A 16,751-nucleotide genomic window follows, 5' to 3' on the forward strand; every position below is an offset into this window, starting at 1 on the left:
ACATGTGGCTAAACAAATGTTTGATGATAGCTTTTTTTTTTTTTTTACTTGTAAAAGACAAGACAATATGTGTAGACTGAGAAAGAAAATGAAGGAAAAGAAACATAAAGGTGCAACTCACATATATATTTCAGTGGCTTTAAAAGACAGAATGTAATATTTTATTGCTATGAAAATGTAAACATGTTTTTCACTTGTTATCATGCTGGTGATACTGGTTCAGATTTTATATGGTGCAAACATTCCCCGAAATAAAATGACCCATGTTTTTTGAGAGTTCTGATATTATGGTGTGATTTTCATTTTTTAGTGTTATGATGATATACCTTTATGCAACTACAGTATTAAGCAGCAAGGTTGATCTGTTTATTAAAATTAATACCATAAAAAGAGCAAATATATGTGTAATAGTTTTACAACTTTATTTAAAATATCTCACTGTATCTATTGTGAATTATGTTACCTAGAATGCTTAACATTTAAAAGTATTAATTTGGCATCAGCTCTTTTTCCTACAATTTTAGAAATATTACATCGACCTATAAAGAAAAAGAAAAAGTATTCAATCTGTCCTATAAAATGGGTGCATGCTCTTTTATGATTTAATACCTCGACCCATAATAGCTTTCTTTGTGTTCCTTTCTGGTCTCAGCAAGATTATGTAACATTTGGGTCCAAACAGCGCCAACAAGAGACCAAAACTAGAAGCCAGAATGGCAAATACCTCCACTGCATCTGCATATTTGCCTGGTGAGCTGATATAAGCAGGAACAAAGGCCACCCACACAGCACAGAAGATCAGCATGCTGAATGTGATGAGTTTGGCTTCGTTGAAGTTATCTGGAAGATTCCTTCCCATAAATGCTAACAGAAAGCTAAGAAGAGCCAATAAGCCAATGTATCCAAGTAATACAGCAAAACCAATAGTGGACCCAACAACACACTCATAAACTATCTTGTCATCATAATATTGAGTGTTTTTATAAGGGGTTGGTGAGGAAGAGACAAGCCAAGCAGTGCAGATGGCTGCTTGAATAGAAGTAAGAACTAAAACTGTTCCTCTCTGCTGCATTGCACCAAACCACTTGAGATTGGCTCCACCTCCTGGCTTGGATGATTTGAACACAGTCAACACCACCATGGTTTTAACCAGGATGCACGATACACAAAGCACAAAGCTGATCCCGAATGCTGCATGTCTCAGTTGGCACGTCCACAGTCTGGGTCGTCCGATGAAAAGCAGTGAACACAGGAAACACAGTTTGAGTGACACTAAGAGCTGAAAGCTCAGTTCAGAGTTATTGGCTCGTACTATAGGTGTTCTGCGATGATAAGTGAAGATTCCCAGGACAACAGCACAAATACATGTTCCCAGTAAAGATGCAGCCGTCAAGCAGATACCCAGGGGCTCCTGATAAGAGAGGAACTCAGTTTCTTTAGGAATGCAGTAGTCACGCTGAGGGCTGGACCAGAAGTCTTCTGGACAACTGATGCACTCTAAGGAGTCTAACAAAAAGGGGAGACAGTGTGACATATACTGCATGCTAAAACAAAAAAAAAAACAAACAAAAAAAACAAACAAACAAACCATACTGTCATAAAAATAAGTTAGATGGATACCCACTGGTTATATTTATAATCTTTCCCTCAGAACAAGGGATGCAGTCAAAACAGCACTCAGGTTCCCCCTTCCTTCTCACCATGCGAGTACCTGGTAGACAGTTCTCACTGCACACTGAGCGAGGAGGCTATGGGAGGAAAAAAGATTCTGTTATTTGAGCATTTTTTACCCTTCTAAGATGAATTATAAAAGAGGAAAAACGATAGGATATAACCTTTTTTGATTCCAAATTCCAGAAGATCTTGTCTTCGTCAATGATAAGTTCTTCACCTTTGAATTCTGATATTTTAACTTCTCCCACATTTTGAATTTTAGTTCTTCCATCAGGGAGCCACAACCAGTTCATAACATCATATATTGGTAAAGCATCACCTTTCGCATCAAATGATACTCGATCCCCAAATGATGTAGTGAAGTTCACTTTTTCCAGATAATACACAAGCTAAGAAAGAAGAAAAAAAAAGAAAACATAAACTAAGCAATAATTTGAGTGATGTCAAATAGCTTCTTATTGATATCTTGCAAAACATTTTTTAATAAATCCTTCTGTCAGTTCATAATCCATTTGAAAACTTTGCGTTTCATCCTGCAGGCTAAACTAGTGAAAAGCAGGATTTAGTCACATAATCAGAGGGAGCATAGTGTACCTGCCATGGCTGAAGTGTTTGCAAAGTGGCACATGTGTGCTCACTAAAAGGCCCTCTCCCTTGCTCACACCGCAGCACATCATTAAGGGCATATGCCAATGCATACACAGCTTTGTAAACATTGTAGTCAGCCCTGAGATTAGAAACATCCAAAAACTCAGTCTCCACAGCCTCTAGATCTTCTTCTCCAGTGCACAATGTTCCCCCAGCTTCCACCCAGTCTAATGAAGGTGGTGTAAATCTACACTGAAATGTGAATTCCCAGAACTGGTTTACCTGTAATAAATGCAAAACTCTACCTTGTCAGTGATACTTGTCTTTTGACTGTTTTTCACTGATACAAAAAAGATCAGCTTATGCTGGTAAAACTCACAATGCTATTTTCATAGCTGTTGTTATGAAGGAGGTCAGGACGAGTTTGCAGCAGAAAGTCCCTGAGGCCTGGTATTTCCCCTCGGCGAATAGCAATCCCCAGTGTTCCACCCAAGTATGGCATGAGATGAGGGGTCTGAAGCACGGCAGCAGTTGTCCAGGCTTCACTAGCCATCCACTGCAGACCCGTCATATTCTGTCTTACCACCTGTGCATTTACCAAATGTATACTCTTAGATTTCCAAGCCACTAGATTACTGCATTACTCTGAGAAATTATGGGTATTTTTAGAACTGGAGCATACAATAAATTTTCTGACTATAAAACCAAGACCAACCTCCTCCATGAGATTAATGATTTGACTCTCATGTGCAAACACAATAACCACACGGGCGGTGGATTTCTTCATCACATCCACAATCCTCTTCAGTTCAGTTGTGTCTTTCTCCCATGGCAAGACCTCTAAGTAAGCCAGGCAGCCTGCACCAGACAGACTGAGATCTGTTTGGAAGGATCGGGCAGCATGGAGTCCATAATCATCATCACTGATCAGCAGACCAGCCCAAGTCCAGCCAAAATGTTTTAGAATCTGAATCATAGCACGCACCTAAGTGAGCACAGAGTGAGGAATAAGTGGAGTTCAGGAGCAAAATATATTTATTTATATAGTTTGGTCAGTTTTGTTTTCTATTTTACAATTCAGTTGATAACAAAAGTGTGTGACTAGTCAAACAGAAAATTTCATTCTGTATAATATTTCTTATTTTAAGGTTTATACCTGGAAAGCATCACTTGGAATTGTCCTAAAGAACGATGGAAACTTCTCCCGGTCACTCAGGCAAGAGCATGTGGCAAAATAACTCACCTGTGAAGCAGAAACACACACACTTTGCATTGCTAAAAATATTAAAATCTTTTATCACTAAATATAATATAGTATCACTTTTATACACTTGACATTAAAAAGTTTTAAAGTTTAAATGAAATCATTCAAGGAATTATTAGATGGTAAAATGAAAAACTTACCATAGGTACTCTGTACAAACCTAAGACACTAGAGATGGCTATAGAGCGTGTTGATGAAGAATCACCTACGAGCCCAACAATTGGAGGGCTTCCCACACAGGTCTTATTTAATGTAATTTGCTCCTCTTGACCATTGAGTAATGCCAATGCTGCACGGAATCCCACTCCAAGAGTGAGACAGTTATCAAACAGACTGTATCCCAGAGTCACATTTGGAAGCAGGTTGACGTTTCTGTTGATCTCATCAATGGCAAAAGTCATGGTCTGGACCTTCCTAAATCCTAGAACATCAAAACTAAGAGAAAGTACTTTACTGTTTAACACAGAAAAATGTAACCACGCCAACTGCACAGAACAATCATTGTTACAAAATAAATTAAGTAAATTGCCTAAAAATGTTTTAAATGTCTGCAAACAAACATTGACTAATTTGAAGGTATGATATCAGTTTTGCAGCTGTTCTGTCAGTTCCAGATTTCTCCCAGATTCTTATATTTGCTGTGACCCTAACACACTCACCCATTGCAGGTTAGTTGTTGTGGCTTGGAGGTAAAAGATAGGTCGGGAAAGGTGGAAAAGAAGTGCATTTGAAACAGTCCCCCCAGAACCACGTCTCCTGCCTTGTGCATCCCATTTAGATGAAACTGTCCCTGTAACTCACAGGTGGAGGAGAAGTGAGAGGAGGATGCAGTGGAAGAAAAAGCATACTCAAACAACACAAGCATGAGCAGGCTTGTGTGTAAAATAGGCCACATGACTTTCACCTGGTTGCCCTCTTCTCTGAGTCCAGTTTATGTTTAGTTGTCCCACTTTTATTGGTTTGCAGTCTTGTTTCATCTTACACCCATTAGAGAAAAAAGAACTGTGGGCAGGGCCTAACATGCATTTCATTACACAATGATTTTGCATGAAAGTAGAATGACTACAGATGTTAGAATATTACAATAAATAAATTATCCACTAGATGGTAGCAGCACACCAAGACAGCTGTGACTGCAATGTTTGATAAAGGTTTTTCCAACGATTATGGTTGGTCTCAGTGCTGCAATTGATGTTCCCTAATTGGAAAAAGTACAATGTATTTATTACTAAAATCATATATGGCAAAAATGGGTTGAAGGGATCCCAACACTGTTGTTGGGGCAGTTAGCCCCTGGTAGGGTAGCTAAGGCAGACTGGCTGGTAGAGTTCATTACAATGCAGATTAGAAAATGGTCTGAGATAGTAAATAATCCTTAAAAAAATCCCTAGATCCAGGTGGGGATCCAAATCACCCCCAAAATCTATTCACATGTTGCTTATTCCATTTCTGAGATTTTATGAACATTTCATTAAAATCCATCCATGACTTTTTGAGTTATGATGTTAAAAGACAGACAGACTGACAGACAAACGAACCCACGCTGCTGCATACATATATAAGATCATGGTGTGGGCCTGTCTAAAGCCTAATACAAAAAAGCTAACGCAACACACTTCACACGTAATTATCCATGGGTCTACATTTGTGGTATAAATAAATGTTAAGACTTCCATCTCCCCCATAGCAGAGGATAAAAACATTGTGTTTTCTTTTGTAAGCTTGATGTTGCTGTCCACAGTAATCATGTTTCAAATGAAGGTCAACTTTCGCCATAGCAAAGGGCATAACCTTTGCTATGGCGAAAGTTGTAAGTAAATGAGTTTTTAACTGAAGAGGGCTGCACATTCTTATCTTTCATCACTATCCTTGATGAGTCAGTAGAGATGAGTATGTATTGACAACTAAAATTATACAATAAGATAATATTATAATTACAGTCTAAGATTTTGAAGATCAGTGGTTGATAGGAACATTTATCTAAATGTAAAACTGTTTTAAACAACAACAGGTGCTGCTAATTTAATATAAATAGTCATTTTTAGAGGAAAGAGCCAAAGTAATGACTTCCTTAGTTTTTAGATTTGCTGTTCAATCCATGTAAATTTCACCAGTTTCTGAACAGCACAGGTCACTGCTGCATACACAGCTGTAGAATCGAATTAATTTATGTGTGATATCAATTGATTGTTGAGGGTTGAAAACCTTAAATGCTTGTGAAAGAACAACGTGAATGATCTTCTTCACATATCATTTATTTATTACTTGAAGTGCAGTGTGATGTTTATTGCTAACAAAAAAAGCATACTCAAACAACACAAGCATGAGCAGGCTTGTGTGTAAAATAGGCCACATGACTTTCACCTGGTTGCCCTCTTCTCTGAGTCCAGTTTATGTTTAGTTGTCCCACTTTTATTGGTTTGCAGTCTTGTTTCATCTTACACCCATTAGAGAAAAAAGAACTGTGGGCAGGGCCTAACATGCATTTCATTTCACAATGATTTTGCATGAAAGTAGAACGACTACAGATGTTAGAATATTACAATAAATAAATTATCCACTAGATGGTAGCAGCACACCAAGACAGCTGTGACTGCAATGTTTGATAAAGGTTTTTCCAACGATTATGGTTGGTCTCAGTGCTGCAATTGATGTTCCCTAATTGGAAAAAGTACAATGTATTTATTATTAAAATCATATATGGCAAAAATGGGTTAAAGGGATCCCAACACTGTTGTTGGGGCAGTTAGGCCCCAGTAGGGTAGCTAAGGCAGACTGGCTGGTAGAGTTCATTACAATGCAGATTAGAAAATGGTCTGAGATAGTAAATAATCCTTAAAAAAATCCCTAGATCCAGGTGGGGATCCAAATCACCCCCAAAATCTAATCACATGTTGCTTATTCCATTTCTGAGATTTTATGAACATTTCATTAAAATCCATCCATAACTTTGTGAGTTATGATGTTAAAAGACAGACAGACTGACAGACAAACGAACCCACGCTGCTGCATACATATATAAGATCATGGTGTGGGCCTGTCTAAAGCCTAATACAAAAAAGCTAACGCAACACACTTCACACGTAATTATCCATGGGTCTACATTTGTGGTATAAATAAATGTTAAGACTTCCATCTCCCTCATAGCAGAGGATAAAAACATTGTGTTTTCTTTTGTAAGCTTGATGTTGCTGTCCACAGTACTGATGTTTCAAATGAAGGTCAAGAATGATCAGCATGTCTTAGATATAGGTGTATGTGTGAAAACAAACGTGACATAGAATCTCTTTTTTCTTTTGTGATCTCTTCCTTTTGGATTTCTCTTCAAAGGCAGTTATTACATTTTAAAGTGGACTTTTTTGGTGCCGATAATCATCAGAAAAATGATAATTCTGGTCTCAGCAATAGCTTACAACTTTCGCCATAGCAAAGGGCATAACCTTTGCTATGGCGAAAGTTGTAAGTAAATGATTTTTTAACTGAAGAGGGCTGCACATTCTTATCTTTCATCACTATCCTTGATGAGTCAGTAGAGATGAGTTTGTGTTGACAACTAAAATTATACAGTAAGATAATATTATAATTACAGTCTAAGATTTTAAAGATCAGTGGTTGATAGGAATATTTATCTAAATGTAAAACTGTTTTAAACAACAACAGGTGCTGCTAATTTAATATAAATAGTCATTTTTAGAGGAAAGAGCCAAAGTAATGACTTCCTTAGTTTTTAGATTTGCTGTTCAGTCCATGTAAATTTCACCAGTTTCTGAACAGCACAGGTCACTGCTGCATACACAGCTGTAGAATCAAATTAATTTATGTGTGATATCAATTGATTGTTGAGGGTTGAAAACTTTAAATGCTTGAGAAAGAACAACGTGAATGATCTTCTTCACATATCATTTATTTATTGCTTGAAGTGCAGTGTGATGTTTATTGCTAACATCAAAATACAAAGAGGAAGGTGAAGATTGTACTAATTTTATGACTTGGTTGTTGCTCACATTCCCACACACAGGTATGTGTAGTTTAGGTTTACCCACATTGGCCTGTGCTGAACCCAAATGAGATCCTAAGAACCCAAATCTAAGCTCGTTTGTGCATTCACAGTTCCCCAAACAAAGCAGACTTTCTGAGCAAACAGACTAGGATTTGAAACAAAGAGAGCTGGTGTAAATGCAGATGCATTAACTGTGAAATATTGAGCTGACGTTATACCAGTATTGATGTTAACATTTTGTCAGAGAAACCATAAAATATGCAATAAAAATATTATAACGTTTCATCAGACTATTTTTGAATGAGCACAAATTTGTTCTAAGAAATTACTTAAAGCTATCTTCAAAGTCAAAGCAGCACAGCCAGGATACACCATATAAATATCAGCTACTGCCTGATGTTATCCTTGCTGAAAAGCTAGCTGCAGCTATCAGGCTAAATTTGAGGTGTATAGTGTATCTGTAGATATCTAATACTAATAATTTTTCATTCATTCACTTTCTAAACCACTTAGTCCAATTCCAGATCAAGGGGAAGCTGGACCATATTTTCAGCAATTAGAAGGAAAGAAGCTGCTTACAATTTAAGACTGTTAATAACTAATAGCAAACATATCACCTTTATGATTAGATAATGTGCCTTTTCTTAACAATCCATGCTAACTATAATATCAGGGTGTAGCAGCCTCGACGGATGGCGATGCCCAATGTGCCGCTCAGGTATGGCATTAGCTCTGAAGTCTGGAGTACAGATGCTAATGTCCAGGTTTCACTGGCAATCCACTGTCGACCTGTTACATTCTGCCTCGCCACCTAAATTTTAAAGAATTCTTTTATCCATTCAGAGAAAGGGACTGTATTTTTAAGCATTATGGGTAATTTGAGCATTTGTAAGATGGATGATGGCTTGACTTTTTGAAGAGCCTTTTCGTTATTATACATAACAATATTTTTTGTTAGGCAATAGTACATAGTGAAGAAATTTTTTTGGAGCATGACAAAAAATAACCAAAATGGTTAATCAATATAATTTAAATTATAGATTAATATTTAACTAAATTTAATTTCTTACCTCTTCCATCAGTTGAATCATGTGAATCTCATGTGCAAACACAATGACAACATGAGCGGTTGATTTTTTAATCAAATGTACAATCCTTTTGAGTTCACTTGGATTACTGTCCCAGGGTAAAACCTCAAGGTAGGCCAGGCAACCTCCACCAGAGTTAGGCAGGTCTGATTGAAAGGACTGGGCAACATGACGTCCATAATCATCATCACTGACCAGCAGACCTACCCACGTCCAACCAAAGTGTTTGAGAATCTGAATCATAGCACGCACCTATACGTGAGCACATGAGCATTAAAACATTAGTGTGTGGACTAGTGTATTCTTTTAGAACAAGCTATAGAAAATTCCTATATATTTCTCTATTAAACTTGGTACATTTGTCACCATCAAATAAAATAAAGACTGTATCATTTAGTACTAGTTATTTATTCAGACAACTGTCTGAAATACATGTACTTTAAATTTTCCGAGGTAATTGTGTTTCACCTGAAAAGCATCACTTGGTTGTTCTAAAGAAGGTTGGAAAGCGCTGCCGATCACTCAGGCAGGAACATGTGGCAAAATAACTCACCTATAAATAAACAGAAACTTTATAAAGTCATTAAAAGTATTTGAATAAACATCATTAAAAATATTAATAAAAAAGACAGAAAACTGGAAACTTAAAACTTACAAGAGGCATTTTGTATAAACCTAGCACATTGGCAATAGCAATAGAAAAAGTTGAATAGTGATCGCCAACATTTCCCAGGACCGGAGGGGTTCCTGAACAGTTTTGCTGGAGCTGAAACTGGTTTATTTTTTTATTAAATCCAACTTGAGCCAGATTGCTTTTCATATTGCTAACAATAGTTAAAATAACTAATCTTGCAATGAAAGGAAACAAAAATAGAAACAACATCATGAAACATAATTAAAAACAAACAAAGAAAAAGCATTCTTAACTTTAGTTTATAAGTGTTTATAAACTGTTTGGTGAGATGATCATCTGTGTGTGTGCAGGAGTTCAGTAGAAGCAGCTCTGCAAGGCTATGTGTGTGTCATTGTGTGTGTTGAGGAGAAAGTCAGTGTGGAGGTTTTTGTTTAGAATGTGTTTCATATGAGCAAGATTGGGAACATTTGGGGAGATTATTTGCAACTCAGAACACTTAGATAGGATGAAGAAGAAATCTCTTCATTTGGTTCAGATAAGAGGTTGTTCAAGAACAACGAGAGGAGGAAATTTCATTAAGAATTCTATGACAGTTTAGGTTATGAAGAGGTTAGAGTTATGAAGTCATAGAGTAATAGTTAAACCCATCTGTGAGAAATATTAGACTTTAACAGAGGAGTAAAATTTGTAAAAGAAAGAAGGTTACAATGCAAATAATGTAACCTTAAAAAGAAAATAAATTTAAAAGAAGGAAGTTTAAAAATAACAGAGTTTGGCTATAAAGTTATTCTATTTTCCCATATAGCTGCGTAGTGAGACTGAAGACTATAGGAATAAAGAAGCTGACATTTTTTAAGTTGATAGAAGATAATAAGAGTAAGGTAATAGGAATATATTGGGTTAATAAGATATTACTATGATAATGATGAGAACTGTGTGTTTATTAAACAAGTTACTTCAGCTCTGCAGTTCAGGACATCTAACTCATGCTGGAGACAGATGTTTTATGGTGCAAAGCAATGCATGCAAATTAGTGTTGTTCATAATGTTTTATAGTTTTCAATTTAGAAGTCAGCAGTCTGTTGGTTAGATGAAGCATTTTGGTCAATTGCAGTTATAAGAAGTCACATAAATAAAAGGGGACATAAGGGGGTCTGAAGACGGTTGATGACCCTTGTTAATGTTTTATTCACAAGAAAAAGAGTGAAATAAAGAAGAAAAGAAAAAGATAATTTAAGATCAAGATTCAAGCTTTTTTATTGTCAGTTTCTGTGGTATCTGAGTACATACACAGAAATTAAAAAGGATGTTTCTCTCCATCCCATGGTGCAAAAAATACAAAGGATAATTTAAAGAAAAGAAAAACAGTGTAAAACACACAATTAGGTGATTCTGTGGCAACAGTAGCCTCATTTTTTTTTCTTTTTTTTTTTTAATAGTGCAATTTCTGTGTTCAGTAAGTGTTGAGGAGGGTTCAGAGTTCAAAGTTTCTGGAGGCCGAGGAAGGAGGTGGTAGGGAGGAAAGTGAGTTCAACTTTCTGACAGACTGATGGTCGAAGCTGTTTAAAAGTCTGGTATAGCAGGCTTGGATGCTCCGATACCTTCTTCCAGAAGGCAGGAAGCTAAACAGGCTGTGCAAGGGGTGGCTGGAGTCCCTCATAATGCTGACTGCTTTGCAGGTCAGGAGGGTGTTATAAGGGCCCAGGAGAGGAGGAAGTGTGACACCAATGATCTTCCCCACTGTGTTCACTATGTGCTGCAGTGTTTTTCTGCTCTGTTCTGTGCAGCTCCCGAACCACACAGTGACACAGCTGATCAGGATGCTCTCAATGGTGCCTCAGTAAAAGGTGCACATAATGGGTGAGGGGGCTCTCACTCTATTCTATTCTATTCTATTCTATTCTATTCTATCACAAGATCACAATTTCATTGAACAATGTCAACTTGGGTATAAGTGCACACAGCTTATTCAGTTCTTGGTTGAGCCAAAGAGCTGGACAAATCTTTCTAACTCATTCTGTTGAGTAGAAGAGTTCAGCTACTGAGTCTTTAGCTTGCTTTTAAAAGTGGATAAGGACAGAGTTAGGCCGATCGTTCCACCACCGGGGGACAACAGAGGAGAAGAGTCTAGCTACTGATTTTGTGCCACATTGTGGTGGGAGCACTAGGCGTCTTTCAGTGGGAGAGCATTACTGTTGAGAGGGAGTGTAGCTCTGGATTAAGCAGTGGAGGTAGACAGGAGGTATTTGGGTTATTGTTTTGTAAGCCAGAAGCAGCGCTTTGAATTTGATGCGTGCTGCATCCTCATCTGGCGACAGACAGCAGCTCAAATTGTTGCAGTGGCAACTTACAGCAGCGCTTCCTGTAGCTGCCACAACCTGCTGCGAGTCTCCAAAGCTTTCCAGAGCTGCTGGAGTTGTTGAGAAGCCAGGATAATAGTGCTAACGGCTTGGACTGATATGGTTCAGGACCATCTTGTTGTTGTGTAGCTAAGGAGATTCAGGAGGGGAAAAGTCTTCCACCTCAAAAACCGCTGTGGCGTAGTGCTTTGTGAATCTCGCTTTCCATAGCGGCTGCTGAGGTGCTGTCTGTCAATCCTTTCTGCCTGTACATTTTGTCCTGACCACTCTCTGCTCCCGATGATCCCAACCCTTGCAGTTTCACTTTAATTGTTTTGGTCCGACAAATTGGATTCAATCAAACCATATTGTCAAGTCATACGTGTTTTAATTTAAAATAGTCTTGTAATTTTTGATGTCATCGTCACTATGCTTCACTTTGTTTAATATCACAAAATTCAGGATCCTCAGCTTTTTATATTTACATTTAATAAAAAGAAATTTCACTTCAGCAATTTTATTAGTTCTAATGAGTTTCAGCAGTAGTTCCCAATCTGGGGTCTGGGGTCCCCGAGGCTTTGAACATTCAGAGCTATACACATTGTCCTTATCTTATGGGAAAAAGTAAGGCTATATGTTTTCATTTAATGTTGGCTCTATCAAAGGACAGGACTCACTCAGAATACATTATTTATAGTGAGAATCTCACTTTCAAAGCATAACACCAAGCAATGTGTGGGGCCATATCTGGACATATGTATGAAAACAATTATTATTTTCAAGGTAATTATGTAACTGCATGTTTTATTTGTTCTTTGAACGTGATCTATGAAGTTACAACAATGAGTTCCTTTACAAGTTGTACAGTAGTGTGGTGGCTACCACATCGCCCTACAACAAAAAAGTTGAAAAACACAAAGCCTTGGGGCTTTGTGTTTTCTTCAGGTACTCCAGCTTCCCCCAACAGTCCAAAAACATGCATTCATGCTAGGTTAATCATAATAATAATAATAATAATAATATTAATAATAATAATAATAATGAGATAGGGTCAAGCCTCCTGTTGCCCTGCATTGTAAAAAGCAGATTTAGACATTGAATGGATGGAGTCTGCTAACTACATGTTGTTACATTATTAACCTGCTGCTGCCATCTGCTGTTCAATTGTCCAACTTGCTCCTTTTTACATGTGGCTAAACAAATGTTTGATGATAGCTTTTTTTTTTTTTTTTTACTTGTAAAAGACAAGACAATATGTGTAGACTGAGAAAGAAAATGAAGGAAAAGAAACATAAAGGTGCAACTCACATATATATTTCAGTGGCTTTAAAAGAAAAAATGTAATATTTTATTGCTATGAAAATGTAAACATGTTTTTCACTTGTTATCATGCTGGTGATACTGGTTCAGATTTTATATGGTGCAAACATTCCCCGAAATAAAATGACCCATGTTTTTTGAGAGTTCTGATATTATGGTGTGATTTTCATTTTTTAGTGTTATGATGATATACCTTTATGCAATTGTAGTATTAAGCTGCAAGGTTGATCTGTTTATTAAAATTAATACCATAAAAAGAGCAAATATATGTGTAATAGTTTTACAACTTTATTTAAAATATCTCCTTCTTCAGCTTGACGGCATCCCTTACTGCCGGTGTCCACCAATGAGTTCGGGGGTTACCGCCACGACAGGCACCGACGACCTTACGGCCACAGCTGCGGCTGGCCGCCTCGACAATAGAGGCACGGAACACAGCCCATTCAGACTCAATGTCCCCTGCCTCACCCGGGACTTGGTTGAAGCTCTGCCGGAGATGGGAGTTGAAACTCTTTCTGACAGGGGACTCTGCCAGACGTTCCCAGCAGACCCTCACAACACGCTTGGGCCTTTTTGGCCTGTGGGACTCCAGAGGCAGCTGATGGGTATTGGCGGGCTAAGCGGGGCACGGCTTCGGCGGTCGCTAAGGCAAAAGCTCGGGCATGGGAGGAGTTTGGAGAGGCCATGGAGAATGACTTCCGGACGGCTTCGAGGAGATTCTGGTCCACCATCCGGCGGCTCAGGAGGGGAAAGCAGTGCTCCGTCAACACTGTGTACAGTGGGGATGGGGGGCTGCTGACCTCGACTCGAGACGTTGTGAGGCGGTGAAGGGGATTCTTCGAAGACCTCCTCAATCCCACCAACACGTCTTCTGATGAGGAAGCAGAGTCTGGGGTAGCTGGTGCTGGCTCGCCTATCTCTGGGGCTGAGGTTGCTGAGGTGGTTAAAAATCTCCTTGGTGGCAAGGCCCCAGGGGTGGATGAGGTCCGCCCAGAGTTCCTTAAGGCTCTGGATGCCGTAGGGCTGTCTTGGTTGACACGCCTCTGCGGCATCGCGTGGACATCGGGGACAGTCCCCCTGGACTGGCAGACTGGGGTGGTGGTCCCCCTCTTCAAAAAGGGGGACCGGAGGGTGTGCTCCAACTACAGGGGGATCACACTCCTCAGCCTCCCCGGTAAGGTCTATTCAGGGGTGCTGCAGAGGAGGGTCCGTCAGATAGTCGAACCTCGAATTGAGGAGGAGCAGTGTGGTTTTCGTCCCGGTCGTGGAACAGTGGACCAGCTCTACACCCTCTTTGGGGTCTTTGAGGGGGCATGGGAGTTTGCCCAACCAATCTACATGTGTTTTGTGGATTTGGAGAAGGCATTTGACCGTGTTCCCCGGGGACTCCTGTGGGGGCTACTCCGGGAGTATGGAGTGCGGGACTCGCTTGTAAGAGCTGTCCGGTCCCTGTACGACCGGTGTCAGAGCTTGGTCCGCATTGCCGGCAGTAAATCAGAATCGTTTCCAGTGCAGGTTGGACTCCGCCAAGGCTGTCCTTTGTCACCGATTCTGTTCATAACTTTTATGGACAGAATTTCTAGGCGCAGCCGAGGTGTGGAGGGGATCCGGTTCGGTGGCCTCAGGATTGGGTCTCTGCTCTTTGCGGATGACGTGGTTCTGTTGGCTTCATCGGGACGTGATCTTCAGCTCGCACTGGAGCGATTCGCAGCCGAGTGTGAAGCGGCTGGGATGAGAATCAGCACCTCCAAATCCGAGACCATGGTCCTCAGCTGGAAAAGGGTGGAGTGCTCTCTCCGGGTCTGCGATGGGGTCCTGCCCCAAGTGGAGGAGTTTACATATCTTGGGGTCTTGTTCACGAGTGAGGGAAGGATGGAGCGAGAGATCGACAGGCGGATCGGTGCGGCGTCCGCAGTGATGCGGGCTCTGCATCGGTCTGTCGTGGTGAAGAGAGAGCTGAGCCAAAAGGCAAAGCTCTCGATTTACCGGTCGATCTACGTTCCTACCCTCACCTATGGTCATGAGCTGTGGGTAATGACCGAAAGAACGAGATCTCGAATACAAGCGGCCGAAATGAGTTTCCTCCGCAGGGTGGCCGGGCTCTCCCTTAGAGATAGGGTGAGAAGCTCGGTGATCCGGGAGGGGCTCAGAGTAGAGCCGCTTCTCCTCCACATCAAGAGGAGCCAGATGAGGTGGCTCGGGCATCTGGTTAGGATGCCTCCTGGACGCCTCCCTGGTGAGGTGTTCTGGGCATGTCCCACCTGAAGGAGGCCCCGGGGCAGACCCAGGACACGCTGGACAGACTACATCTCTCGGCTGGCCTGGGAACGCCTCGGGATCCCTTCGGATGAGCTGGTGAATGTGGCCGGGGAGAGGGAAGTCTTGGTTTCCCTGCTTAGGCAGCTGCCCCCGCGACCCGACTCCGGATAAGCGGAAGAGAATGGATGGATGGATGGATGGATGGATTTAAAATATCTCACTGTATCTATTGTGAATTATGTTACCTAGAATGCTTAACATTTAAAAGTATTAATTTGGCATCAGCTCTTTCTCCTACAATTTTAGAAATATTACATCGACCTATAAAGAAAAAGAAAAAGTATTCAGTCTGTCCTATAAAATGGGTGCATGCTCTTTTATGATTTAATACCTCGACCCATAATAGCTTTCTTTGTGTTCCTTTCTGGTCTCAGCAAGATTATGTAACATTTGGGTCCAAACAGCGCCAACAAGAGACCAAAACTAGAAGCCAGAATGGCAAATACCTCCACTGCATCTGCATATTTGCCTGGTGAGCTGATATAGACAGGAACAAAGGCCACCCACACAGCACAGAAGATCAGCATGCTGAATATGATGAGTTTGGCTTCGTTGAAGTTATCTGGAAGATTCCTTCCCATAAATGCTAACAGAAAGCTAAGAAGAGCCAATAAGCCAATGTATCCAAGTAATACAGCAAAACCAATAGTGGACCCAACTACACACTCATAAACTATCTTGTCATCATAATATTGGGTGTTTTTAAAAGGGGTTGGTGAGGAAGAGACAAGCCAAGCAGTGCAGATGGCTGCTTGAATAGAAGTAAGAACTAAAACTGTTCCTCTCTGCTGCATTGCACCAAACCACTTGAGATTGGCTCCACCTCCTGGCTTGGATGATTTGAACACAGCCAACACCACCATGGTTTTAACCAGGATGCACGATACACAAAGCACAAAGCTGATCCCGAATGCTGCATGTCTCAGTTGGCACGTCCACAGTCTGGGTCGTCCGATGAAAAGCAGTGAACACAGGAAACACAGTTTGAGTGACACTAAGAGCTGAAAGCTCAGTTCTGAGTTGTTGGCTCGTACTATAGGTGTTCTGCGATGATAAGTGAAGATTCCCAGGACAACAGCACAAATACATGTTCCCAGTAAAGATGCAGCCGTCAAGCAGATACCCAGGGGCTCCTGATAAGAGAGGAACTCAGTTTTTTTAGGAACACAGTAGTCACGCTGAGGGCTGGACCAGAAGTCTTCTGGACAACTGATGCACTCTAAGGAGTCTAACAAAAAGGGGAGACAGTGTGACATATACTGCATGCTAAAACAAAACAAACAAACAAACCATACTGTCATAAAAATAAGTTAGATGGATACCCACTGGTTATATTTATAATCTTTCCCTCCGAACAAGGGATGCAGTCAAAACAGCACTCAGGTTCCCCCTTCCTTCTCACCATGCGAGTACCTGGTAGACAGTTCTCACTGCACACTGAGTGAGGAGGCTATGGGAGGAAAAAAGATTCTGTTATTTTAGCATTTTTTACCCTTCTAAGATGAAATATAAAAGAGGAAAAACG

General features: G+C 40.2%; 2 protein-coding genes across 6 annotated transcripts in view; both read right to left on the minus strand.

Annotated features, from left to right (window-relative positions):
- Window positions 1-339: 339 nt before the first annotated feature.
- Window positions 340-16,751, minus strand: part of LOC121646025 (extracellular calcium-sensing receptor-like) — a 32,998-nt gene continuing 16,586 nt past the window's right edge. For 3 of the 5 annotated variants that reach the window (XM_041994884.1, XM_041994883.1, XM_041994881.1), the window contains 2 exons: window positions 16,553-16,676; window positions 15,380-16,454 (listed from right to left, as the gene is read on the minus strand). In XM_041994884.1, the coding sequence (XP_041850818.1) occupies window positions 15,544-16,454; window positions 16,553-16,676 (1,035 nt within the window). In that variant the 3' untranslated portion in view covers window positions 15,380-15,543. Of the gene's footprint in view, window positions 464-15,379; window positions 16,455-16,552; window positions 16,677-16,751 lie in introns of those variants that run through there. The other 2 variants (XR_006011548.1, XM_041994882.1) reach the window with 2 other exon arrangements.
- LOC121646029 (extracellular calcium-sensing receptor-like) lies at window positions 580-4,423 on the minus strand. The gene is made up of 9 exons (XM_041994887.1): window positions 4,186-4,423; window positions 3,667-3,961; window positions 3,419-3,505; window positions 2,978-3,247; window positions 2,642-2,848; window positions 2,269-2,544; window positions 1,836-2,063; window positions 1,625-1,748; window positions 580-1,506 (listed from the first exon to the last, which is right to left on the minus strand). Exons 1-9 carry the CDS (start codon window positions 4,419-4,421, stop codon window positions 596-598), a joined length of 2,634 nt encoding a protein of 877 aa, XP_041850821.1. The 5' UTR covers window positions 4,422-4,423; the 3' UTR covers window positions 580-595.

This window comes from Melanotaenia boesemani, chromosome 9, assembly GCF_017639745.1.
Source record: "Melanotaenia boesemani isolate fMelBoe1 chromosome 9, fMelBoe1.pri, whole genome shotgun sequence".
NCBI lineage: Eukaryota > Metazoa > Chordata > Actinopteri > Atheriniformes > Melanotaeniidae > Melanotaenia > Melanotaenia boesemani.